This window comes from Neophocaena asiaeorientalis, unplaced genomic scaffold (genome assembly GCF_003031525.2).
Source record: "Neophocaena asiaeorientalis asiaeorientalis breed wild unplaced genomic scaffold, Neophocaena_asiaeorientalis_V1.1 scaffold104, whole genome shotgun sequence".
Taxonomy (NCBI): domain Eukaryota; kingdom Metazoa; phylum Chordata; class Mammalia; order Artiodactyla; family Phocoenidae; genus Neophocaena; species Neophocaena asiaeorientalis.
In genome coordinates, this window is record NW_020175679.1 from 2,154,764 (window position 1) to 2,178,691 (window position 23,928).

Genomic DNA, 23,928 nt, shown 5'->3' on the forward strand with positions numbered 1-23,928 from the left:
GGACTGTATCGCAGTGTGGGGTTGCTGCTTCCTGGCAACACCCTCTCCTGCGGGAGTCATTGCTGTAGGGAACAGGCGGGACTCAGGGCCCTTGGGCCTGCTGTGGACAGAGGAGGTCAGGCACAGAGCCTCAGTGCCTCAGATGAGCGCGCCTGAAGTTACTACGGTTACTAGTGCTAGCTTAATCTGCCTAGCGGCCTGTTGGAGGTCATGGGTTCAGCCCCTGCCCCAGCGTACCTGAAAAACTCACGCTCAGACGATGCTCTCTTGGACCTGTCCTGATCACTCAAGAGCGTCACTCTTGGGACCCGCAGGTCTGCACTCGTGTTGCCCTTCAGCCCAGAAGTGAGCCATTTCCCCAAGGAGCTCTGGTTGCTTGGTGGAAAACAGCATTCAGAATGCCAGATCTGGGCGCTGGGTGTGGGCCTTGGGGGACAAAGCTAGGGAGGACCATTTAATACATACTCTTGCGGAAGGAAACCTGTACCGACATCTGCGTTCACGTTCCTTGAAAACCGTGTTTTTCACGCTGTGGGCCCAGAGACGTGGTTCACAATTGGAGTCCTCACAGGAACTCTCATTTTTATCCCCATTTTACAGATAAACAGAGGCGTGCCCAGAAGTTTAGGCCCGTAAACGATATCAAGTACAACGATATCGGTGCATCCAGGGTCAGCTTCTATGTCCAGAGCCTTCGTCTGCTGCTGCATACCTTGTGTGGAATGTCCCAGGCCCAGGAGTGATGGGGGCTGGAGGCAGGGTGATGAGTGATGGCTCTACATCACTGTTTGAGAGGGGTGTTGTCAGTCTGAGGGGTTTAGGGGACCAATGCTGTGGGTGCCCTTTTTCACCCTGCTGAGCTTTGTGGGATCTGCTTATCTTTTTTTTTTTGCCACATGCGGGCCTCTCACTGTTGTGGCCTCTCCCGTTGCGGAGCGCTGGCTCAGCGGCTATGGCTCACGGGCCCAGCCGCTCCGCGGCATGTGGGATCTTCCCGGACCGGGGCACGAACCCGTGTCCCCTGCGTCGGCAGGTGGACTCTCAACCACTGCGCCACCAGGGAGGCCCCCTGCTTATCTTTATATCCAGTTCCCATTTGAACCCACAACATTGTAGAACGAGAAATAGATAAATAAGTATTAAGAAATTGGAGTTTGTTTTCTGGTGAAGTGATACCAAAATCCTTTTGTTCAATTTTATTCTTTCACTTTTGAAATCGTCAGCTGAAAATGAGAGCACGCCTATTCAGCAACTACTAGAGCATTTCCTCCGCCAGCTCCAGAGGTAAAGAGCTTTTCTAAAGGGTTTGTGCCAGGGGACATCTGAGGTGTCTTCTCTCTCTGGTGTTCTTGCCTCACCCCTGTCACCTGTGAAGCAAGCACTTCACCTTCACTGGGTAACGCTCAGTCGGGGCGGTGGGGCACTGCCATGTGGGAGCAGAGCTGGGAGGGCTCGAGAACACCTCCTTCATCTCCTCTGAGTCTGCACCGGTTGTCAGACACCCTGATGTAGAGTCATGGCGGGAACCGGGATGGTAGTTTTGGACTTTTCAGTGTATCCAAAATACCACAATTTTAAAGAACATAAATTTTATTTGTTATCTTTAAGAAACAAATCTTAAGATCTGGTTAATTGTGTCAAATTTTTAACTGTGAGGGGTTTTGTTTAGAAATTTAGATTTCAGGGTTTTTCCAGTTTAAATGAAGATGTTTGTGTTTTCAGAAAAGATCCTCATGGATTTTTTGCTTTTCCTGTCACGGATGCAATTGCTCCTGGATACTCGATGATAATAAAACACCCGATGGATTTTGGCACAATGAGAGACAAAATTGTAGCTAATGAATACAAGTCAGTCACGGAATTTAAGGTAAATTCATTTCAGCTCCTGAAGTAATTGTTAGGAGGCTCCATGTGTCTTCATGTCCAGTAGACACTTCGTACATCTTAGGTTGTTTCCAGTTCCAAGTTTTCGTGGGTGTTTCTACGTTGGGTTGACGTTTCGCCAGCTTAGGGGTTGGTTGTACTTTTCTCAGTATTTCGGTCTAGAAGCTGGCCTGTATGTTAAGTGCTAGTAGATGTGTTTCTTTTTAAGTTACTGTTTTGGCATAAACGGACATGTTGGGTCAAGCGAGGATGTGTTCGTTTTGGCCTGGCCCCAGAATGGGTATTTTTAGAAACATAATTTTCCTTATCTTAAGAACCGGGAATTTAAATTTTTTAGGATAACAAATCTTCATGTCTCCTGGCTACTCTGTTCCTAACTCCCTGTTTCTCAGCACTGGCTGTGAGAGGGAACAATTGCTTATTGGCTTTCAGATTCGGGGGAAGATCAAAACAAATGCTTGACAACATTGACAATAATGTCACTTAGAAAAAGGCATTAGGTTTCTTAGTTCTGTTAACTTCGGAAAAGCTTGGCTCTTCTGTTTGTATTTACTGGAGACCTTACTTACTGAAAGGGTTTGCTGACCTGCAGAAACAGCACAACAGACTAAAGGGAGGGTGGGAGAAAAGGAAAGTTTTCATAGGAAGGTCAGGCACTACTCCTGTGGGCAATAATAATCCACGTCCTAGAGGCGACCTGTCTACCTGCAGGCCCCTAATTTGGTCACTCACCCAGTGACAAAGCCAAGACGTGTCCTCCAGAGTGTTCTGAACCTGTCACAGTTGGGCCTTGTGACAGAGGGACTTTATGGCCTCAGTCCCAGCCCTGGGGACACCGGCACCGTGACTTGGTAAGGACTCCAGGTGGCACACGCTGCGTTAGCGGTCATCCATCCTGAGGTCTGACTCACCTGTGACAGGTGTATTCTAAGGAATTTGGCTAGGTGGTAAAATGCTGATATTTCCAAGCATTTACTTTTATTGTAAGTTTTTCACTAAGGCTCTTCTTTATTTTAGAGGAAAATGTTTTTCTAATGGTACTAGAGTCACTGTCTGTAGACAGAATTTTAAATCCTATGGAAAAATCCCAGAGGTAGAGGACATGCCCACCTCTCAGTTAATCCCTCTGCTTTTGCTTAAAAGAACTGGTTGTTGGTTTTTGTTCCTATTAATGTCTGAGTTCCTTCCAAAGAGAGGGAATAGGGTGGGTCAGGAAGGAAGCAGAGGGAACCAGCATTTTACTCCTGTGAAATGTGTGTATCACGTTCAGAAAGAAGTTACACACTTTGGCAAGCTTCTCACTGGAATATTTTTCATACAAGTAAAGACCGATGAACAATTATGAAAATTTCTCAGAGTTTTTAAAAAGTACTCTTTAATTACTCAGCCATAAAAAAAGAATGAAATATTACCATTGGCAGCAACATGGATAAACCTAGAGACGATCATACTTAGTGAAGTGAGTCAGATAGAGACGAATGTTACACGACATCACTTGTGGAGTGTAAAAAATGTAACAATGCATGTACAAGACAGCGACAGACTCACAGGCATAGAAAACAAACTTACAGTTACCAAAGGGGACAGGCGTGGGGGGGAGCATAAATTTGGACTTTGGGACTAACAGTTACAGACTATTATATATAAAAAACAGATAGGCAACAAGGATTTACTACATAGAACAGGGAACTATATGCTCAATATCTTAATAGTAGTCCGTAGTGGAAAATAACCTGTGAAAGTTCATATAAATTAACAAAGGTTACTCCTTGAATTAGAGAGCCAAATTGTTTTCCACTCTGTTTCAGCCACTTCCGGCCTCTTGATAGAAACCTCGACTCTCTGTTGTTATCTGTGGTGTTTCAAACTTGATGCATTCTTTTTTCTTTTCAGGCAGATTTCAAACTGATGTGTGATAATGCAATGACGTACAACAGACCAGAGACCGTGTACTACAAGTTAGCTAAGAAGATCCTCCACGCGGGCTTTAAGATGATGAGCAAAGTAAGGGACCCTCTAACAGCGAGCGAGGAGCCTCGGCTGTGAGCATCCTCCTCCACGATCCTTGTGCCTAAACAGAAGCTCACAGTGACTGACATGCTTCCATCCATCCGCCCCTGGCCACGGCGTGGACCCTCTGCTCTAGGGTAGCCCCCCAGCCAGCCGCCCTCCCCACGCCCCTCTCCTGCAGGCGCTCTCTGCTCTCTGCTCCTGCCCCAGCTGCAGGGTCTCGCGTAGGGTTGGTGCAGAGTTCCAGATCTGTTGGTGTCGCTGGGTCGCAGCCTGCGTTGCGGGCTTGTTTTACGTGGTTGCCTCTCTGAATCCAGACAGCCATCCCGGGCATCCCAGGTGGCTTCCCCGACCTCTCCCGTGAGCCAGGCTGCATGTATCACGCATCTAGGACCAGTGCCTTGGGCCTGACCAGCCCATAGGTGAGGTGCATCCCCACCGGCTCTGACCACTCCTGGCCAATTGGCACGTCCTTTGGTGCCGCACCCCGTGGCAGCTTAGCTGTTAGGCCAGGTGAGGCTGTGGCCACCCATCCCATCCCATCGTCATGGTGCCTTGGCCGGAGGGAGAGGTAAAGTCCCTGCTGCTCTGTCCTTTCTGATTCTAGGAGCGGCTGTTAGCTTTGAAGCGCAGCATGTCGTTTATGCAGGACATGGATTTTTCTCAGCAGGCAGCTCTTTTGGGCAACGAAGATACAGCCGTCGAGGAGCCTGTTCCTGAAGTTGTGCCCGTACAAGTAGAAACTGCTAAGAAATCCAAAAGGCCGAGTAGAGAAGTCATCAGGTAAAGGACCGCCCACTGTGGGGGCCAGGGCTCTGTGGGGAGCAGGTGACGAGCTGGGCCTCGCGGTTCTGTGCAGCCTCTGTGGACAGGCTGCCTGCGTTGCTGGTGGGAGAGTTTGCTCTTTGGAAGCCGAGGGCCATGTTTGTAGCCCCCAGGCTTTCAAGGCAGCTGGGAGAGGCCCTGGACCCTGTGTTCAGAGGGAGGCGACCCTTCTTCCCTGCCCACCTTGGGAATGAGGTGGCCGCGGTGGGTGCAGGGAGTGTCAGAAGACCCCGAACCCCGGGGTCAGTTGTGAGGGGCGCGGCTCTCTGTTCTGTGACCCACACTCTCCGCGTGCCAGTGCACAGTGACTTGTCCTGGAAGAGACAGGACCCCTGTCGGACCCCCACCGGCTGGCCGGCCACACGCACGCTCTGTTCCAGGTGTGGTTTGCCAGGCCCAGCCGTTTGGCTCTGCGGTGTCCACTGCTGACCAGTCGCTGCTATTCCCACACTCATGCTCTGTGTGAATATTTGTTGACCCCTCACTCCCAGGACATGCCCTCCCGCGTAGGACGCGCATTGGCGACCTGGGCTTGCCCGTTGCAGGCTCTGCGCGGGTGTGCTGCTTCGGGCAGACAGCTGCGAGAGGGCGGGCTCCCCGCGCCGGTCGCTGTGAACCTGGGCCTGAGCGAGGGCCTTCTGCAGGCTCGAGAGCCCCAGGAGGGCTCACCCCAGCCCCACAGTTCCTTGCAGGGGCTCGGCGCCTCTGCTTCTAGAGCCTTCCACTGGGAGGGGATGGGGGGCGCCTCCCTCGGGTGCTGGCAGTCCGCTCTTCCTCTGCCTCTGCGGTCTTAGGCGCCCTGGGTCCCGGGGGGCTCTCCAGCCCAGGCTCACTGCCAGCGCCCCAGCCCCGCGTGGGATTGTCATTTTTTTACTGGCGCCTCGAGTGGCACTAACCCGTGAGGCCCCTGTTGCTCTTAAAGTGACCGAAACGCGTAGCCGAGACACAAGAAACGTGGAGCATCTGCTTGGTTTGTACTTTGTCGTCTTAGCGGAAGCGTCGGAAGTAGAAGGAAGGGAGCTACAGTGCGCTCTGCGCTGCCCTGTGCCACGCCCTGGCGTGGCGTGAGGGACGGACTGTGGGGATGAGGGGTGAGCGTGCCCACGTGCGGCCCGTTGACTCCTGCCTGTTTCTGCCTCATAGCTGCATGTTCGAGCCGGAAGGAAACGCCTGCAGCCTGACCGACAGCACCGCGGAGGAGCACGTCCTGGCCTTGGTGGAGCACGCGGCTGACGAGGCCCGGGACAGGATCAACCGGCTGGTCCCCGGTGGCAAGGTAGCACTCCCGAACGGGATGGCTGTGTTTCTGCCAGGACAGTGGCACGGCCGTCACGAGTGAGAGGTTAGCCGGTCGTTACGAGCATGTGGTCGGAGTCCCGCTGGTGTCCCGGCGGTGCTGTTGTCACCGGAGGGGTCTGCTCCTCGTCCCCACTGGCCGTGGTAGCCTGCTGGCCGGTCTCCCGGAGGGCAGGGAGGGACTCCAAGGGCACCTCAAGGACAGGAGGGGTGTGGTTGTGTGCGGGCCGCCTGCCCGCAGGGGCGCTAACCTCTGTCCCTGGGCCGAGGCCAAGCTGGCCAGGACTCTCCGCTGTAGGTGAATCCTTTCCCCTGTGTGCTCACGTGTCCGTGACCCAGGTGTGAGCCTGTGCAGAGGGCTGCTGGTCCTCACGAGGGGGCCCGCCCTCTTCTGAGCACCTTCTCTGTTACCCACAAGGTGTCCTCCATCCATGCATCCAATAGAAATAGCGTGAATCACACACGTGTGCGGCTTTAAACTTCCTAGTAGTCGTATTAGCAAGGACACAGATGAAATTAACCGTAGTGTTTAGTTTGACGTGATATGTTTAAAATTTTATTTCAACGTGCAGTCTGGGTAAAGATGTATTACAGCTTTACTTTTTTTTTTTGTCCTAAGTCTGCGAAACATGCGTTGGAATTTACATTTTACATGAAGTTTGAAGTGGTAACAATTTGGATGTGTCGGGTTATATGAAATGCGTTATATTTTACGCCACGTGTTTCTTTTTCTTTCCAATGTGCCTTCTAGAAAGTTTGAAGTTGCCCGTGTGGCTCACGTGATAGTTCTTTCTGTTGAGCTCGCTTGTCTGCACTCCTGTGGCCTTTCAGCCCTGGAGTCAGCATTTCTCCGAGGAGCCCTGGTTCCCTAGCGGAGAGCGGCATCCCAGACCTAGACCTGGGCCCTGGTGGACAAAGCTAGGAAGGCCCCGTCCGTCCGTACAGCCTGTACTGACATCCGTGTTTACGTTCACTGAACACCGAGTTTTCACACGGAAACGTCCAATTCCGTCCAACACCAGTGGGTCTGCTTTGCTTTTCCCCCTTACAGTTTCGCAGTTCCACCGTGAGAAACCCGACTTACGTCGCCTCTCCGTCCCCCTCTACCCCGTGCCCTACTCACCCTGTTCGGACGCTGGGCCCCTCGCGCACACGGACCCACGCGGCAGCCTCCCCTTCCTGGGCCCTCCCGACAGCCTGTGCAGGGGCCGCTCTTGCGCGCAGGCTGGTTTTCAAACGGAGATGAGTTCCCACGGGTGTCAGAGGTGGATCTCTGGTCTCCTTGACCAGGCCCCGACCCAGCTCGCTGTGCTCGGGCCTCTGACTGCTGGAGAAGGCTGTTTCTAGGGTTCGCTCTCTGTCTTCAAAGCTCCTGTTTGGAGCCCGTCCCAGAAGTTCTTCGATCGCACACGTGTGCACGTGGCCTCTGTTCACAGGGAAACGAGTAACTTCGTGGCCTTTTAGGATTCAGGCTGCCCTCGGAGGCCTCTGTTCTGTTGGTGCCTCGGTGGAGCCCTGGGCCAGGGGGCCGGGGCCATCCGGAGAGCGGGCGCTTAGGCGTGCTTCCTTGCAGATGGGCTACCTGAAGAAGAACGGGGACGGGAGCCTGCTCTACAGCGTGGTCAACACGGCCGAGCCGGACGCAGACGGTGGGCGGCTCACACGCGCTCCCCTCACCTCTGTCCCGTTCGGTGACCTTGCATCTCATGGCCTGCCCGAGATGCCCCTTTTCCCTGGTCACAACGCCGTGGTGAAGTGTAGATAAAGGCGTGTCCAGTCTCCCACACAGCGGGACGCAAATGTGGTCAGTGGACCACGGGCGGCCGTCCAGTGGGGCCAGAGATGCTGGTCAGACCTTTCGGACCAAGGGCCCCAAGCCCCAAGCGCTTGGGGTCGCGCTCCCCAAAGCTGCAGCAATGCCCTGGGGGCTGGGTTTGCCTCACAGCGCAGCTGAGGCTCCTCTGTTGGAACCGGGGCACGGAGCTCTGCCCGCCCTCGAGGCTAGAACGAGGCAGGCATTTGCCCCACACAACCTGCTTGGCAAGTCGCATCAGGGAAGCTTTCGAAGGAGGCATGAGCTTCCTTGAAGGGAGGGTCCATCCAACCTGTACGGCCACGGCTGTGGTCTTTAAAGTACTTTTACACTTCTCCATCTTCTGGAAAAGTATTTCAAAGGCTTGTCACACACACACAGCAGGTGAAACACTCCCCTTGTTCTCACCTGCGTGGATGTGGGATGGCTCTCACGGCCCAGCGTGCCCCTCGGTGCTTCCCCGCCACCACCAAGATGAGCAGGGTCACTCTGTCCTCTGATGGATGAGGGGGACAAGCGTTGGCCACTGCTTTTGACCTTCAGTTGGAGTGAGTCATAACGTTCTCGTTAGAAGAGAACAGGCGAGCTGGTCGACACTTAGCAAGAGGACATGAGATTGAGGTTCAGGTTGGGGATTTGAAGGGTCCTGCTCAGGTCACGTGAGCAACTTGAAGGGTGAATTCAGCGTAGGAATTGCCCTCAGGCTGCTCTGTTGCTGTTGTGACACGTGGCCCTAGGTCTCTCGGAGGTGGTGAGCGGTAGCTTGGGTTTGGGAAGGTTATGTTGCCCTGTGGTGGGCAGACCGCTGGCCTGTCGTCATGAGAGCTGGGACAGTAAGGTGAGATCCCGGTGCAGCTGAGACGAGAGAAAGGCAGCCGGCTTGGTAGATCGGCTGTAGATGGGCACAGGGAGCCCCGGGCCCGCCCTCCTGCGTGCACCCATCACTGCCTGGGGCTGGGGGCTCCGGGGTCACCTGCTCACAGCCCTGGTGCCCTTGCAGAGGAGGAGACGCACCCGGTGGACCTGAGCGCGCTGTCCAGCAAGCTGCTGCCCGGCTTCACCGCGCTGGGCTTCAGGGAGGAGCGGAGGAGCAGAGGTGAGCGCCCCAGGGGCCCCGGCTCACCGTGTGGGCGCCGCGTCCGGGCCTGGTTTGGAACCTCATCTTACAGGTCAGGTCCCGGGAAGTGCTGGGAATCGGGAGCCCACCGGGCAGGTGGGCAGGTGCCGCCTCTGCCGCTGGGGGGGCGGGGCCTGCACTCGGCAGCCGCCTGCGTGTGCGGTTTACGTTTCCTCCAACAGGCTGTCACGCTTCATCCGTTGGAGGGGTCGCGAGACTGCCTGCAGCGGGGAGACTGCCTGCAGCGGGGTACAGCACGCACTCGCGGGAGGACGCGTGGGGCTCACGCTGGGCTCTCTGGCTTGTGCGGCTCCTGCGTGACCTCCCCGTCCTCGGAGGACGCGGCGTGGGCGCGGCGGCGGCGGCGGCGGCGCCGCCCTGTTGAATGGGCTGTGAGGGCCCAGGTTTGAAGCGCTGGCGAACACCTGTCCGGGGCCAGCACCGCCCTGTCCACGCACAACAACTCAGTGTTCGGAGACTTGAAGTGCGACGAGGTGGAGCTGCTGTACTCGGCCTACGGAGACGAGACGGGTGTGCAGTGCGCGCTGAGGTGGGCGGCGGCGCGGCCCTTGCGGGCAGGGCTGGGGGCCGGGTTGTTTCCAGTAGACCTCCGCGGCCACCGCAGGCGGCCCTGAAGCTCGGGTCACTCGCTTGGTTGGGATTTGGAGGTGATGACGGTCCAGGCCGGAGCCACGGGAGCCCGTGTGTGGGACGGCCGTGCGCCGTCAGGGAGAGCCGGGGTCGCGGCTGTCCTAAAGAGGGTCTCGTGGCTGCGTGACGGCTCCGGCCGCCAGAACAAAGCGGCTCGTACAGCACGCACTCACGGCCTCCAGGACTGGAGGCCGGAAGCCGAGGTGCAGGTGCGGGCAGGGCAGCTCCTCCCGCGGCCGGTGTGCAGACAGCCGTCCCCCGCACCCTCTCCCGGCTTCCCTCTGCGCGTCTGTGTCCTGAGCTCCCTTCCTCTGGGGACACCAAGGTTAGGCGCCCCCCTAAAGACCTGATTTTAACTTAATCACCTTTAAAGGCCGCATCTCAAAATACAGTCACGTTCTGAGGTACGGGGGCTCAGGGCCTCAACGTGTGAGTTTTGGGAAAGCGGTTCAGCCCCAGCTGTGATTAAAATGTGATGTTAAAATCAGTGATAGCGTATTGTATTTCTGTAGGACTGTTTTCGTATTTTTTGTTTTCTGAGACAAAGTAAAAGTGGATCATTCTTTGAGATTTTTCGGGGTTTCCTATGGGGAAAGTAACGATTTTGCTAGTCTCTGAGAAATAGAGTCTTCCCATATCAGCTCTTTGTTTTATTCCAAAGAGAATACGGAATATCTCTGAAGAGCACACAACAAGAAATCAGTTAGCCCCTGACACAGTAAATGAATACCTAACTCTGATTTTTGTGCGAAAAGAGAAGTGGAGGTAAAGAAGCGAGGAGGAAGCTGCAGGTGGGAGGCTCGTGTCCCGAGTGGTGGCCTTCTCCTCGGGCCACCACTCCGCTCTGGGGGCACCACTCCCCGTGGTTCAGACAGCAAGTGCAGCCGGCACGAGCTCGCCCCCGGCGAGCTCAATATATGACCTTCCACGAGCTCCTGGAAGGCCTACGGATCCCGGGCTGCCTGAACAGCCCGGGAAGCAGGCCGCGCCCTTCGCGGTGCCAGCGCCCCTTCTCCCCCGGGAGAGCTGCCGCTCGGCCCTGCTCCCCACCCCAAGGCTCCTGGTGGAGACCCTCCAGGCCCGCAGCCCTCCCCGCCCCACGTGAGGGCCTTTGCAGTCCGGGGCCCCTGCTGGGACTTGGCCTGGCTCTGCTGCTTGGCCTGTGGGTTCTGTTCCCGGCCTCCTTTCCAGATTTGCTGTTTCGTCTTGTTTTGGATTTTCAAGTATTCACACGGTCCAGAGATCAAAATGACACTCAGGGTGCACGTGGGGAGTCTTGCTCGCGTACCTGCCGCCCCGCTCCCCGGCGTGCAGCCCTCCGCAGCACTCTCTCCTCAGTCTCCCTGTGTTTCTAAATCCAAAACGCGCAGAACGGAGTACGCTGCTTTTGTGAAAGCTGGCGTGAGCTGTATCGGGATGCGGATGCGTGTTCTTCGCTTCGCTCTTTAACTCTTCTGGGTCCCGGGCCGCTCTGATGCAGCCTGTTCTCCGCTCCCCAAACCGCTGCACCTGGAGGGCTGTAGCGCTCAGCGAGAGCCTGTCCTGTGGGGGGGGGTGTCGGGGGGGCGTGGGCACGGAGGGCGGCTTCCAGCCTGTTCTCTCGCGGCCCCTCCCAGCCTGCAGGAGTTTGTGAAGGATGCCGGGAGCTACAGCAAGAAGCTGGTGGATGACCTCCTGGACCAGATCACGGGCGGGGACCACTCGCGGATGCTCTTCCAGCTGAGGCAGGTGGGTGCGCTGGGCCACTCCTGTGCCCGCCAGACTGGGCGCTAGGGGATGTGCTGTTTTCAGGTGGTCGGGGGCTGTTTCTCCCTCACTGCTACTATTTATTCTTTGTTTTTACTTTAGTCAGTTATCTTTCAGAGAAATTTACAGAGTTCCTCTCTGTCTGGCACGTATTCTCCATCAGTCTCTAGACCTACCATTCTTTCATCTGCTGTCACTTTCCTTCGTCCTGAAAACTTTCCTTTGAAGTTTCTTAAAGGACAGATTTGCTGGCTGCGAATTTACTCAGCTTTTTTTTTATCTGAAAAGTGTCTTCGTTTTCCTTCGTTTTTGAAAGTCACCTTCCCGGTGTGGAATTATAGGGTGACATTTTAGCCTCTACTTAAAATGGTCGCTTACTCGCTTTGTTTCTGAGGAAGTGTCTGCAGTCATTTTTATCTTTGTTTTCCGTTTTTAATGTGTCTTTTTTGGGTCAAGATCAAGGATTGGCAAATTTTGGCCCATAAGCTAAAAATGTTTTTTACAGTTTTTGAAGATTTAAAAGAAGAACGTGCTACAGACCGTGCGTGACCGCAAAGCTTCAGATATTTGCTCTCCAGCCATTTGGAGAAAAAGTGCTGCCTGTTGCTCTGGACACTTGAAAATTATAGTTTCTATAACTGACTTACATCCGTTTACTTTTGGTGTTTTTTCGTGTGCTTTTCTTGTCTTTATTCTGCTTAACATTTGGTGAGCTTCTTGGGCTTCTCGGTGTATAGTTTTCATCAAACTTGGAATATTTTCAGCCTTTATTTCTTCAGGTATCTTTTTTCTTTTTTGTGTGTGAAGTCTAGATTGTGCTTTTATTTCTTTATCTTTTTTATCGAAGCATAGTTGATGTGCAATGTTACGTAAGTTTCAGGTATACGATATAGCGATTCACAGTTTTTAAAGTTTATATTCCATTTCTAGTTATTATGAAATATTGGCTCTATTCCCCGTGTTGCACAGTACATCCTTGCAGCCTATTTGTGCAGGGTAGTTTGTACCTCTTACTCCCCTATCTTGCCCCTCCCCCCTTCCCTCGCCCCACTGGTTACCACTAGTTCTCTTATCTGTGAGTCTGCTTCTTTTTTGTTGTATTCACTGGTTGGTTGTGGTTTTTAGGTTACAAATATAAGTGATAACACACAGTATTTGTGTTTCTTTGACTTATCTCACGTAGCATAAAACCCTCCAAGTCCATCCATGTTATTGCCAGTCGCAAAATTTCGTTCTATTTTATGGCTAAATCGTACTTCGTTGTATGTATACGTGTGTGTGTGTGTGTGTATATGTGTATATATATATACACACATATACACACATATGCGCGCACCCACACACACCGCGTCTTCTTTATCCATTCCTCTGTTGATGGACACTCAGGTTGCTTCCATGTCTTGGCTATTGTGAATAGTGCTACAATGAACACTGGGGTGCACGTATCTTTTCGAATTTGTATATATTTTGGATGTATACCCAGAAGTGGAATTGCTGCATCACGTGGTAGTTCTGTTTTTAGTTTTTTTGAGAAATCTCCATACTGTTTTTCCATAGTGGCTGCACCGATGTGCATTGCCACCAACAGTGTAGGAGGGTTCCCTTTTCTCCACGCCCTCTCCAGCATTTGTTATTTGATGACAGCCACTCTGACAGGTGTGAGGTGATCTCATTTTGGTTTTGATTTGCATTTCCCTGATGATTAGCGACGTTGAGCATCTTTTCATGTGCCTGTTGCCATCTGCAAGTCTTCTTTGGAGAAATGTCTGTTTAATTCCTCTGCCCATTTTTTAATTGGGTGGGCTGTTTTTCTGATGTTGAATTGTATGAGCTATTTATGTATTTGGGATATTAATCCCTATTGGTCATATCATTTGCAAATATTTTCTCCCATTCAGTAGGTTGTCTTTTTGTTTTGTTTATAGTTTCCTTTGCTGTGCAAAAGCTTTTAAGTTTAATTAGGTCTCATTTGTTTATTTTTCCTTTTATTTTCTTTGCTTTAGGAGACAGATCCAAAAACAAAAATATTGCTACGATTTATATCAATGTTCGGCTTATGTTTTTTTCTAGGAGTTTTATGGTTTCCGGTCTTACACTTAGGTCTTTAATCCATTTTGAGTTTATTTTTGTATATGGTGTTAGGTAGTGTTCTGATTTCATTCTTTTACATGTAGCTGTCCAGTTGTCCCAGCACCACTTGTTGCACAGACTGTCCTTTCTTGCATTGGAAGAAGTAATATGGTTAAAACGGCCATGCTATCCAAGGCAGTCCACAGATTCAGTGCAATCCCTATCAAAATACCAGTGGCATTTTTCACAAAACTGGAACAGATAATTTTAAAATTGATACGGAAACACGAAAGACCCCAAATAGCCAAAGCAATCTTGAGACAGAGTAGCTGGAGGTATCACACTCCCAGACTTTAGACTGTACTACAAAGCTAGAGTAATCAAAACAGTGTGGTATTGGCACAAAAACAGACACACAGATCAGTGGAACAGAATAGAGAGCCCAGAAATAAACCCCCCCACTTATGGCCAATTTATGACAAAGAAGGCAAGAATAGTTTGATCAATTTTCTGAATGAACTGTGTTCAGAGTGGCATAATTTCAGATGTGCCATAGCACAAATAATATCCAATAATGAAATATATATGTCAGCAGAAGTTCATGTGAGGAAATAGACGTTAAAATAATGGCAGTATTTATTTTTGTACTTAAGAGTTGTGAAGCTTTTAACACAAGCGAGTCTCAGAAACATGATCTTGAGCAGAATCGCAGATGGAGAGCGCGCAGGCTGAGTAACTTTCCAGGTTCACCCACAGAGCTAGGGTGGTTTCACACCGTGCTCCTGCCAGATCACAGGACACGGCTCAGCGCAACCTTTGTGCTTCGTCAGAGTGGTGGTCACAGGGGTGGTCAAGTGTACGCCCTCCCCTGGCGCTGAGCCGGCCGGAGAGAAGGGTGCCTGGCCTGTGGCCCCATCCCTGCGAGGGCGGTGGCACCACAGACGGGATCCAGCTGGTCTCTGGATCTCTCTACCTCCTGGGTTAAACCGTCTTCCAGGTTAAACCATTGGCTGTTTTTCCAACGTCTGACTTTCCTCTCTGGTGTTCTGCCCCCAGGGATGCAGACGCAGGTTGGGGTGCTCTCCTTGGTGTCCACCTCACCCCAGGGTGGTCTCGTGAGCCGGGCCCCACGGGCCGTGTGATTCACAGTGCAGCACGACCCCACGAGGGCCAGCTCGGAGCAGCGGATGAGCCGCGTCCGCCTCACGCGTGGGCGGCTGGCTGAGCGGTTCTGTGTAAAACTGTTGTGGAACACTGGTTCTTGTCTCTTGCTTTGCAGAGGAGAAGCGTTCCGACGAAGCCTCTGGATGAAGTAAAGGTGCGTCTCGTGGACAAGTTAGTAGAAACCTAATGGTTTGGGTTCCCGTGAGGACAGCTGTGTTTGGCCTTTGAAATGGTTGAGATGCTTTATTTAGAAACTGGCTGCGTTGCTGATGGGGAATCTTAAGTGGTGGTCCCCCCATCCCGACTGTGATGACTGGACTGAGGGTGTGGGCACAGCACATTCCTCCAAATTGGACAGAGGGTGTGGGCACAGCACATTCCTCCAAATTGGAGGGGCGGCCCGCAGGGTGAGCAGGGGTCTTCCGGTCCTCCCAGAAGGCGGGCTCGCCGGCGGACACGTGCTGTCAGCTGGGGCGTCCCGGGGCCTCGCCAGCGCCGGGGCGGGCACTGTCTGAGGAAATGCTCCGCTGCGGTCCGGCCGTGGTTTCCTCATCCTGCCCTGGGGTGACTTGGAGCACTTGTGGCCCCCAGCTTTGCACGCGGCCACGTGGGCAGAGATGCCAGGACTCTGGGCAGGGTGTGGGGGCCTGGACTCCAGGGGTCACCTGGCCTTGGTGACCGGGGGGCCCACCCAGGGCAGAACATCAGGTGCCTGTAAGGTGGGGGCCCTTGGACGGGCAGAACTGGAGAAGGTGCCAAGGGCATCTCCCCTGGGTGCGCGGGGCGGCCAGGGTTCTGCTCGGGTCTCTGTCTGGGCTACACAGACACGTGTGGCATTGGGGGCCAGCCTCACACAGTCTGCGAGGAGCTGGGATGGGCCGCAGGCTGCCTTGGGCAGGGACCCGGCCGCTCTGGCCCGCAGCAGGGCCTCTGTGGGTCAGCCCAGAGAAGGAAAGAGAGTGCGCTGCTCTGGAATCTGCCGCGTTATCTCTTAAGTTCCTGGAAGGTAGCCTGGCCCTTCAGGTCTTGGGTCTCTCTCAGGTCCCCTCAGCGCCTGCAGGTCCCCAGAGACCAGCAGCCTTCATTGCCGGTCCAGGTACAGGCATCCACTGGGAGCTCACCCCTGGGCTGTGGTGTGGGCTCTTCGGGGTGGACACGACGCGACAGGCCTGGCCTCCCCGTGGCTGGCAGGCCGTTACATCCGTGTCAGCTGCCTCTCCTTTCCTGTCTCGCATCGCTTGTCTCCTGCAGGTGGGGGACCCTCTCGGGGATGGTGGCTCCACCCTGGACTTCATGGCCATGAAGTCCTATTCGGACGTCTCTCTGGACATCTCCGTGCTCGGCTGTCTGGGTAGGTTGTGCCGGGTACCTCCCGGGGGGCAGGGTGGCTCGTCCCTGCCCATTGGCCGCACAATGAAGACCCGCATCCTCAGGACCCCCCAGGTGACTCCAGATGGGGCCTGCCCGGCTCTCCTGTCTGACCTCAGGCCCCATCCTTTGGAATCGTCTGCCGGGGTCCCGCCCCCGTTAGTGCATCGGTGTGCTCACCACCGTCGTCCACGTGTGCTTACCGGGCTGGCCCCCTCGGGGAAGATGCTTGTGTGCCGACGAGGCCCTCCCAGCCCCTCGTGGCCAGTGGTTTCCGTGGCGCGTCTCCTCCCCTCCCCCTTCAGACCTGCTGGACGTGCTGTGCGCGCCCTCGGTGGTCTCGCCCAGGGCAGTCCCCCAGGGGGCCTGTGGCAGCCTCTGGAGGCGTCTTTGGCCTCACCCTTGGGACCTGGTGCTTCTGGTCTCAAGTAGACAGAGGCCAGAGGTGCTGCCGACCGCCCTGGAGCCCCGGAAGAGCCCCAGCAAGAATGGCCTGGGCTGCGGCCGGGGGCTGCGGCCGGGCCCCGCCTGCTGTTGGAAGTGGACCTCGTCACCCCGTCGTGAAGGGCGTCAGGCAGCCTCGCTCCGTCACGCAGCCTGGCAGGCCCTGCTTCTGGTTGAAGCGCGTCAGACCCTTGGTGTTCAGCGCGGTCGTGGATAGGACTGTGCTCCAGCCTGCCGTCCGGCTGTGTGCTGGTTTCCCAGCGGTTCAGGGGTCCCCGGGACCACCCCCAGGTGTGATTCCTTAGGACCCCAGGACTCGGAGGGGCCCGGGGGGGTGTTGCTGCAGGAGACCCGGCCCCAGCTGCCAGCGCCCTCCCCACGAGCCCCCGGCCGGAGCTGTGACGACCGGCACCCTCTGCTTGGCCCAGCCCCGGCCCCAGACTCGCAGCAGGAAGGCAGGGGCCCAGGACAAAGCACACTGTGGCCCAGACGGTCTGGCACGGCGACCCCTCGGTCACTCAGGTGGTGGGAGCCAGCCAAGGGCCGGTCTGGCTTCTGAGCAACCGTTCTTTTTCCTCTCGCGGAGTCTGAGGCTTTCTCCGTTTTACCTGGTTTTGGTAGTTTGGTTACAGCAGCCCTGGTTTGTTCTCCTTTAGGTTTATTCTTCATGGGTTGCGTTTCGTCGTTGGGCCTGGGGTTTGGAGCTGAACGTGGGGAGTCTGGCACCCCCCTGAGCCCGACTCTGCCCATCTGCCTTTGGTCTTCTCTCTGCTTGGTTTCGGGCCGTGGCGGGCGGAGTCCTGGGGGCGCTGGGCGCCCTTCTGCTGACCTGTCAGTCTCCTGGGCTCGCCGTAGCTGCCGTGCTCTTCACCCCCAGAAGCTCCACCCACTCTTCCTGCGTCGTCCCCCTCTTGCCTCCGGTCACGTGTCCTTTGCCTTTGGCACACGCGGTGCGTGTTCCTAATCCCTGTCCCCGCGTCTCATTCGCAGGGCTCTCCCCCGGCGGGGACGCGCGTCCCTGTTGCTCTGCCTACCTGGGCGTGGCTGGCGGGATGCGCTGGATTTAGTCGGCGCCTTTGCACGTGCCGGGCGCCGTTCCAATGGTCGTTAGGCAGCTTGGGGCGTCGGGCCCTGTCCGGGTTTTTCTTAGGCCGTCTTAGGGTACAGAGCCAGGTCAGTGCAGGGTGGACGTGGTCCCACCATTAGGCCGCGCCCTTCCGGGGGCTTGGGCCGCAGGTGACCACAGCATGTGTGCGGCTCTTGACCCCCCGAGAGGCCACCCTCACACTGGCGCAGGGCAGACTCGGCCAGGCGTTCGTCGTCCTTGGTGCGCGTGGTGACGGGTGAGCGTGGCTGCGGGTGGACGGGCTGGCCGGCCTCCGCATCCCACCGTCCTGTGTGTGCAGGGAAAGTGAAGAAGGAGCTGGACCACGACGACGGCCACCTGAGCCTGGACGAGACCACGAAGCTCCTTCAGGACCTGCAGGAGGCGCAGGCAGAGCGTGGAGGCTCCCGGCCGTCCTCCAACCTCAGCTCCCTGTCCAACGCCTCTGACAGGGACCAGCGCCACCTGGGTGAGGCCGCCTCGTGCAGAGTGGCGTGGGCCGCGGCCGGGAGGGCCCTGGCCCCTGGGGTTCCCGGGCCTGGCGGCTGCACCGAGGTGAAGGCTTTGGGTGGGACTCGGTCTAGGGATCTGGGGGCTTGGCAGGAAGGCGCCGCAGGTCCTGTGTCAGGAGCCCCCAGCCGTGGACCTGCCAGCCTCCGGAGTGAGGGGTTGGGAACGTTGCTTTCTTTCTGCTGTTCCTGAAGCAGCGTGTGGACAGGTGTGTTCCTGCAGAACCCTCGTGTGGGGAGAGCACAGGACCTTGCCTGGCCTGGGAGTCCCCTGTTGAACCAGTGAGGGTGGGCGGGTGTGTCGGGACCCCGCCCGGACAGTGCGTCTCCTGGCTGCTTGAATGCGCTAGATGAGTCCTCACGCTGCTGTTTCAGTTCCCAGATACAGACAGCGAGTTACTCTTTCAATGTAACAGATCCGGGCGTTCGGGGGAGGGGCGATGAGTGTTCACCTGTAGAGGTTTGGCTAAAATTGTCTGAAGGACCAGCATTTTGGTCCCGTTAACCTTGTGATAAAGGCACGTGAAGGAGCTTCCAGGTGACCCTCGGGCAGCTCCAGATATGAGGGCCCCAAGGTCCTGGTGGACTCGGGGTGACACTGGGGCTCCTCTGGAGCCTGGGGTTGTCGGAGGCCCCCGGCCGAGGAGCCTTCCTTCCTGCAGAAGCAGCAGCCCTACTGCGTGGAGGCTCGGGGCCCCCTTGCTGGGGCCATCGGGTGGCCCATCCCTGGGAGCCACGGCTCGGGGCTGAGGCCCGGGCTCAGCTGGCTGCAGCCACGCGGGCGTTCGTGTTCAGCACACGTGCATCTGTAGCTTTTAAAGTTGTCCCGTGGAGCAGGGATGCCCCTGAAGGAGGGTCGTAAGCTGCGCGCATGTGGCAGACCCTGGGGTGACACGTCCCTTCTCTCCCGTGACTGCAGGAAGCCCTTCTCGCCTCAGTGCTGGGGAGCAGCCCGAGGGGACCCACGACCCGTACGAGTTTCTTCAGTCCCCAGAGCCCGCAGCCTCCACAAAGAGCTAGCCCTGTAGGTGGCCTTTGGTGGTTTCTTATTTTGTAAGCTTTTATTTGCATGTACAGAGTTTTTGTCATGAGACGAAGACTTTCATTTTGTCCCCTTTGGCATGCGGGAAGCAGCCCCGGGAGGTGGTGACTTGTCTGTCATCGTGTTAGCCGCGCTGGGATGCAGCGTTTCTGTGAATGGCCCTGTGCGTCCTGAAGAGTCGGAGATCACTCGTAAAGGGTGTGTGACCAGATGCCGGGAAGCTGCTGTGGTCTGTCTCTGAGCTTCTCGGTGGCGGTGAAGTCCTCCTCTGTGCCTGTGTGGACGCACCTGTCTGCCCCGCGTCCTCTGGGAGAAGCCCTTGGGAGGCAGACGTGGGTGCGTCTGTCTCTGTTCCCTGCGGCATCCTACACGTTCCCGCCCCGCCCGTGCCCCACGTCCCCACCTTTCCCAGGCGGGTCATGGCGGGGGCCGTGTGGGGGCAGGGAGTGAGGGCAGCGTCCCCGTTCTCTGAGCCTTGTGCTGAGAGGGGCGCCCCCTGCTGACAGCTGGCCTGTCCTGCTGGCCATGGTGAAGGGTTAAGTGTCCGAAAACGCTCTTTGTTCTGGATGTGTTTACTGGAAGCCTGTTTGTATTTGCAGAATGTAAATACAGGTCTTAATAAAAAGATACACAAAGAGTGTCGTTACGCATAGTTATTTACAGCACTGCTAGGTGCCCCCTTTTGCGTGACTTAGTAAAAACGCTTGTCATGTGAGCTGGATGGCATTCCTTCTTCCTAGCCCCGTCTGCTGTGGTCTCCTCCACATCTGGCCCGGTTCTCGGCACCGCAGTGACGTCCGGGGTCACGCCCATCCCCACACAGTTTCCTGTTCTGTTCCTTTGCCGTGAAACGTAAAACCGGAGCCTCCGTTACCTCCCGGGGCAGGGTCAGTCCTGGGAGAGAGGCGTGTGGCCGAGAGGCCAGGGAGCAGGGCTGGCTGCCTCGCTGTCTGGACAGACGAGGATCCCCGTGAGCACCGGGGAAAGGGGAGCACGAGGCATCTCACAGGTGAAGCGTCAGGAGCAGCTGTGGCTGCTGTGAGCAGGTGAGTTTATCAGCAGGGCTGGTACGGAGCAGACGCCCGGGGCAGGCTGGAGGGCAGCCGTCCTCCCTGCCTACACAGGGCCGCAGCCCGGCCGCAGAGCCGGGCCCGAACCCTGTGGCTGGCCCTCCAGTGCCCTGCAGGGCCCCCCAGCCCCCCACCTCAGCCACCGCCCCAGCTCTGGGGAGGCCGGGAGGGGCAGGATCTGGATTTCCACCCTTGGGATGGCGGTGGGCTCTGCCCCCAGCAGGGCTCAGGAGGCCGGGACCCCTGCGCATCCCAGGCGGGGTCCCCACGGTGCAGCCCCGTGGGCGTGGCCTCTCCTTGGCCCGCAGCCGGAGTTCTCCAGTAGACGCCAGCGTGGCGTGGGTTATAGCACACGAGGGCAAGGCCACCGAGACACAGTATGAGTCCCTGGAGCCCAGACTCCCCTGAGGGCGTGGTCTCCACCACAATGGCCGTGTCAGCTGTGAACACAGGAGGTGGGACCCGTGCCTTGGTGCACGCGGCAGGGTGTCCCAGGGACCCGCACTCACTGGACAGACGCCTTGCTGCTCGGAGCTGCACGCCCGCTGGGAAGGAGGGCCCTCCGACCAAGGCCCCCGTGTTTTCGTAAACCGCCATCTCTCAAATTTCAGAGCGTTCCATCACCCCGAAAGGAAACCACCAATTGGCCGCCACCCCCAGGTCCCCCTCCTCCCACCCTTGGAAACCACTCTGCTTTCGGTCTCCGCGGACGTCCCTGCCCTGGACATTGTGTTCAAGTGGAATCATGCACTCTGCGGCCTTTTGGGCCTGGCTTCTCTCAGCACAGCTTTCAAGGGTCATCCATGTTGTAGTAGGTGTTAGTGGGGCCCTGCGGGTGACCTGCCCTCACCACAGACCCTCCTGGGGGTGTCGCGGCCATGAAGCCAGGGGACCTGGGGCCTCCGTGCCAGGCCCTCTGCCTAAGGAAGCCGGCAGGATCCCAGCCGAGACGCGCAGGCACTCCTGGTCAGAGTAACTGCCCAGCTGGCTGGGGCGGAGGGGGCTGGCTGCAGGCCTCATGGGGGACTGTTGACTCCCCGGAGAGAGAAAACAAAAGGCTGCTTCTGGAGGCCGCCTGGGCGGCAGTGCGGCATGGCCAGCGTCCGTCATCTACAGCGCTTTTCTACTGGAAGCTTCCCTTAGAACAAGGCCTGTGAGGGGCACGTGCGTGCGCCGGTGGGCACTGTGCCAGCGCCCGCACCTGCCCCGTGCTCCGCCCGCCGCCGTCTCAGGCGTGGCCACTCCCCCTCCGCGCCCACCTCGGCCCCCACCTGGGCTGGAGACCCTCCCAGTGAGGGCCGCTTTCCTGTCCCGGGTGCGCACAGGCAGGCTTACAGAGCGCTACTTATCACAAGAGCGTGAGTGCCCCGAACTCCAGGCCTGTTGATCCATCCCTCCGTGAAGACCAGGTGGGGGGTCTGGGTCGGGGAGGGGACGACGCAGCAGTTTGGGGACAGGAGCGGGCCGAGGTGGGTTTAGGTGTGGAGAGGCCTGGCTGCCCCGGCCGAGGATCGTGGTTGTGCATGTTCACGTGGCGAGCGGGCCCCGAGTTTGTAGCTTTTACAGTTGTTCCATGGAGCAGCGATGCCCCTGAAGGAGGGTCATTTCTCCAAAGTGTGAGCAGCTGAGTTCACTGGGCCCTGGGCCAGTCGGGAGGCCCTCACGACTGCAGACTTGGGGTGCCCTGGGAGGTGAGCGCCTGCCCCTCAGTCCCAGGTGGCCTCCTTCAGAGTCACGGGCGATGCTCTGGGGCCGGCTAGACTTGGGGGGCACTTGGTGTTGAGGTCATCAGCCCCCCAAACCCCGAGGGTGCGGACTCCCCTGCACTGGTCACCGGCCTCACGTGTGTTTCTGGAGAAGCGTGTTCTGTGCAGGAGGCTGTGGGGACGTTCCTCTTAACCAGAAAGCACTCTGAAGAGCCGTGAGGACACGCTGACCAGCAGCCCGGGCGATGCCTGCTGCAGGCAGGAGCTGTGGCTGCCGCGGGGCTCCCAGGGCCCGGACCTTGGGAGAGGGAGGGCACGGAGTAAGCGCCACGCTGTCTGCGGGGCCGAGCTGTGCCTTCAGTCACCAGAGCTCACGGCTCGGACGCTCGCCACAGCCCGCGGCCTGTACTGCACGGCGGGCTGGATTCTCGCGATCACACCCTGCTCGGGCGGCCTGATGGTCTGCCCTGGGGCTGCCTGGTCCCGTCCTGGCGCCCGCCTCCCTGGGAAGTGCGTTCTGGGTGGAGGTGCCAGCCTGGGCCCGCTCACGGTGGGCACCGTGCGCAGAGGCCCTGGAAGCCTGCAGCCCCTCATTCCCTGGGGCCCCAGGTGGGCGATCCCGGGAGGCCTGTGGCCCCCCACGCCCCTGCCGGCTGTGGTCAGCCGGGATTTCCAGGATGGGCATCCTCATCCCGGTGGTGCGGTGCTCCCAGGACAGTGCCGTCAGGTCAAAGGCAGCACTACAGTTTGAGGGAATGGACACCAGGTGAGCGGGGAGGGGCCGGTCAGGCTGGGCCACAGGGCTGACCAACAGCAGAGTCAGCCTCCGTCTCTGCTGCTGGCCCAGCAGAGGGTCCCTGACCCGCGGAGGAGCCCCCCTCTCCTAACCGGCCCCAGCCCCACCCAGGGGGCCTCGTAACCTGCCGGCTCCTCCACTCGTGCCTCTGTCCATCTGCACCAGACCCAGCCGTCCCCGCAGGCCCCGGCAGTAGGGCCGCCACACTGCTTGGAGGAAGTCAGCTTTCCAGCGCCCGGCCTGCCCGGCGCCGTGACTCCCCAGGAAGGTGCGTGGGGCGCGGGCGGCTGGAGCCTGCGAGAGGCCGCCTCTGTGGACGGAGAGGGGACATGTCCCTGTCCACCCTCCCTGTCCCCACCAAGGAAGGATCGCGATTGGTGATTGGCCGCACTCAGGGCCTTCGGATAGGAGTCCTTGGACACCACACTCAGGAACCAGGACTTTCTGGAGCTTAGGAATCGAAATGATGTGGCGAGGGGCGGTGGGAGAGGAGAGGCCCTGAGCCAGTGGGCTGGCCATCCTTGTGGCCTGAGCTGCCCACTCGGCACTGTGTCCACATGCCCCGTGCTCCCCTACTTGCCCCTGCTGTGACCCTTCCGTGGCCTTCAAGGGGGCACCCGGGGCGTCAGGCTGGGGGAGCGCAGCCCAGACAGAGGCGCCCACACCCTGGACAGAGCCTGGAGTCTCGGCTCCTGGGTCAAGTGTGAGGACGAGGTTGTAATGGACGCCCTGGCCTCCCCCGGCGTGAGCTGCTGAAGCAGTGGGTCGGGGGCACGAGCCCACCGCCTTTTCACCGAGGGCTGAAGTTCTCCAGGCTCAGGCACGGGTGGTGAGGGTCCCTCCTGAGGGTCTCTTGGGCCTGCCCGTGTGCCGCCCTGCCCCTCCCCTAGAGCTGGTGATGCGTACCGGGGGCGGGGCCCCGGCTTTGCGACACATCTTGGGTGTCCATTTAGTGTTGCCAGGAGACCCGGCTCCCCTCACATGGGCTTGGGCTGAGTGAGAGGCACCTTGCGTTCCCGCTCATCCAGGACCTGCGAACCGTGAGAGGAGTGAGGAGAGTGTGTTCTGGCTGCGCGTCCGGCTGCGGGGAAGGCGGGTGCTTCGCCCCTCCGTCTGCTCTGCCCCTCCGTCTGCAGGGAGTCCAGGACCACGTGGGACGCGGGTGAGACACGGGTCCAGAAGCTGCCAGGATCTGTGCTGGGGGACGGTCAGAAAACGTGCTCACAGAGGTCGTGGTTGGCTCAGGACGCAGCGTGCAGCCAGCCCGATGCCCTGTTCCGGGGAGGGTGGGGACGGGGTGGGGACGGGGGGG

The 23,928-nt window shown here is 57.6% G+C and overlaps 1 protein-coding gene across 1 annotated transcript in view; it reads left to right on the forward strand.

Moving 5' to 3' along the window:
* Nucleotides 1–19,673, forward strand: part of BRD9 (bromodomain containing 9) — a gene marked incomplete at its 5' end in the record, with an annotated part of 21,754 nt that extends 2,081 nt beyond the window's left edge. The window contains 14 exons of the mRNA XM_024731983.1: nt 1,224–1,284; nt 1,723–1,867; nt 3,778–3,888; nt 4,502–4,677; nt 5,863–5,995; nt 7,589–7,664; nt 8,829–9,315; nt 9,358–9,495; nt 11,213–11,324; nt 14,692–14,730; nt 15,828–15,927; nt 17,795–17,962; nt 18,922–19,026; nt 19,134–19,673. Coding sequence (XP_024587751.1) covers nt 1,224–1,284; nt 1,723–1,867; nt 3,778–3,888; nt 4,502–4,677; nt 5,863–5,995; nt 7,589–7,664; nt 8,829–9,315; nt 9,358–9,495; nt 11,213–11,324; nt 14,692–14,730; nt 15,828–15,927; nt 17,795–17,962; nt 18,922–19,022 — 1,847 coding nt within the window. The remainder of the gene's footprint in view (nt 1–1,223; nt 1,285–1,722; nt 1,868–3,777; nt 3,889–4,501; nt 4,678–5,862; nt 5,996–7,588; nt 7,665–8,828; nt 9,316–9,357; nt 9,496–11,212; nt 11,325–14,691; nt 14,731–15,827; nt 15,928–17,794; nt 17,963–18,921; nt 19,027–19,133) is intronic.
* Between the last annotated feature and the right edge of the window lie 4,255 nt (nt 19,674–23,928).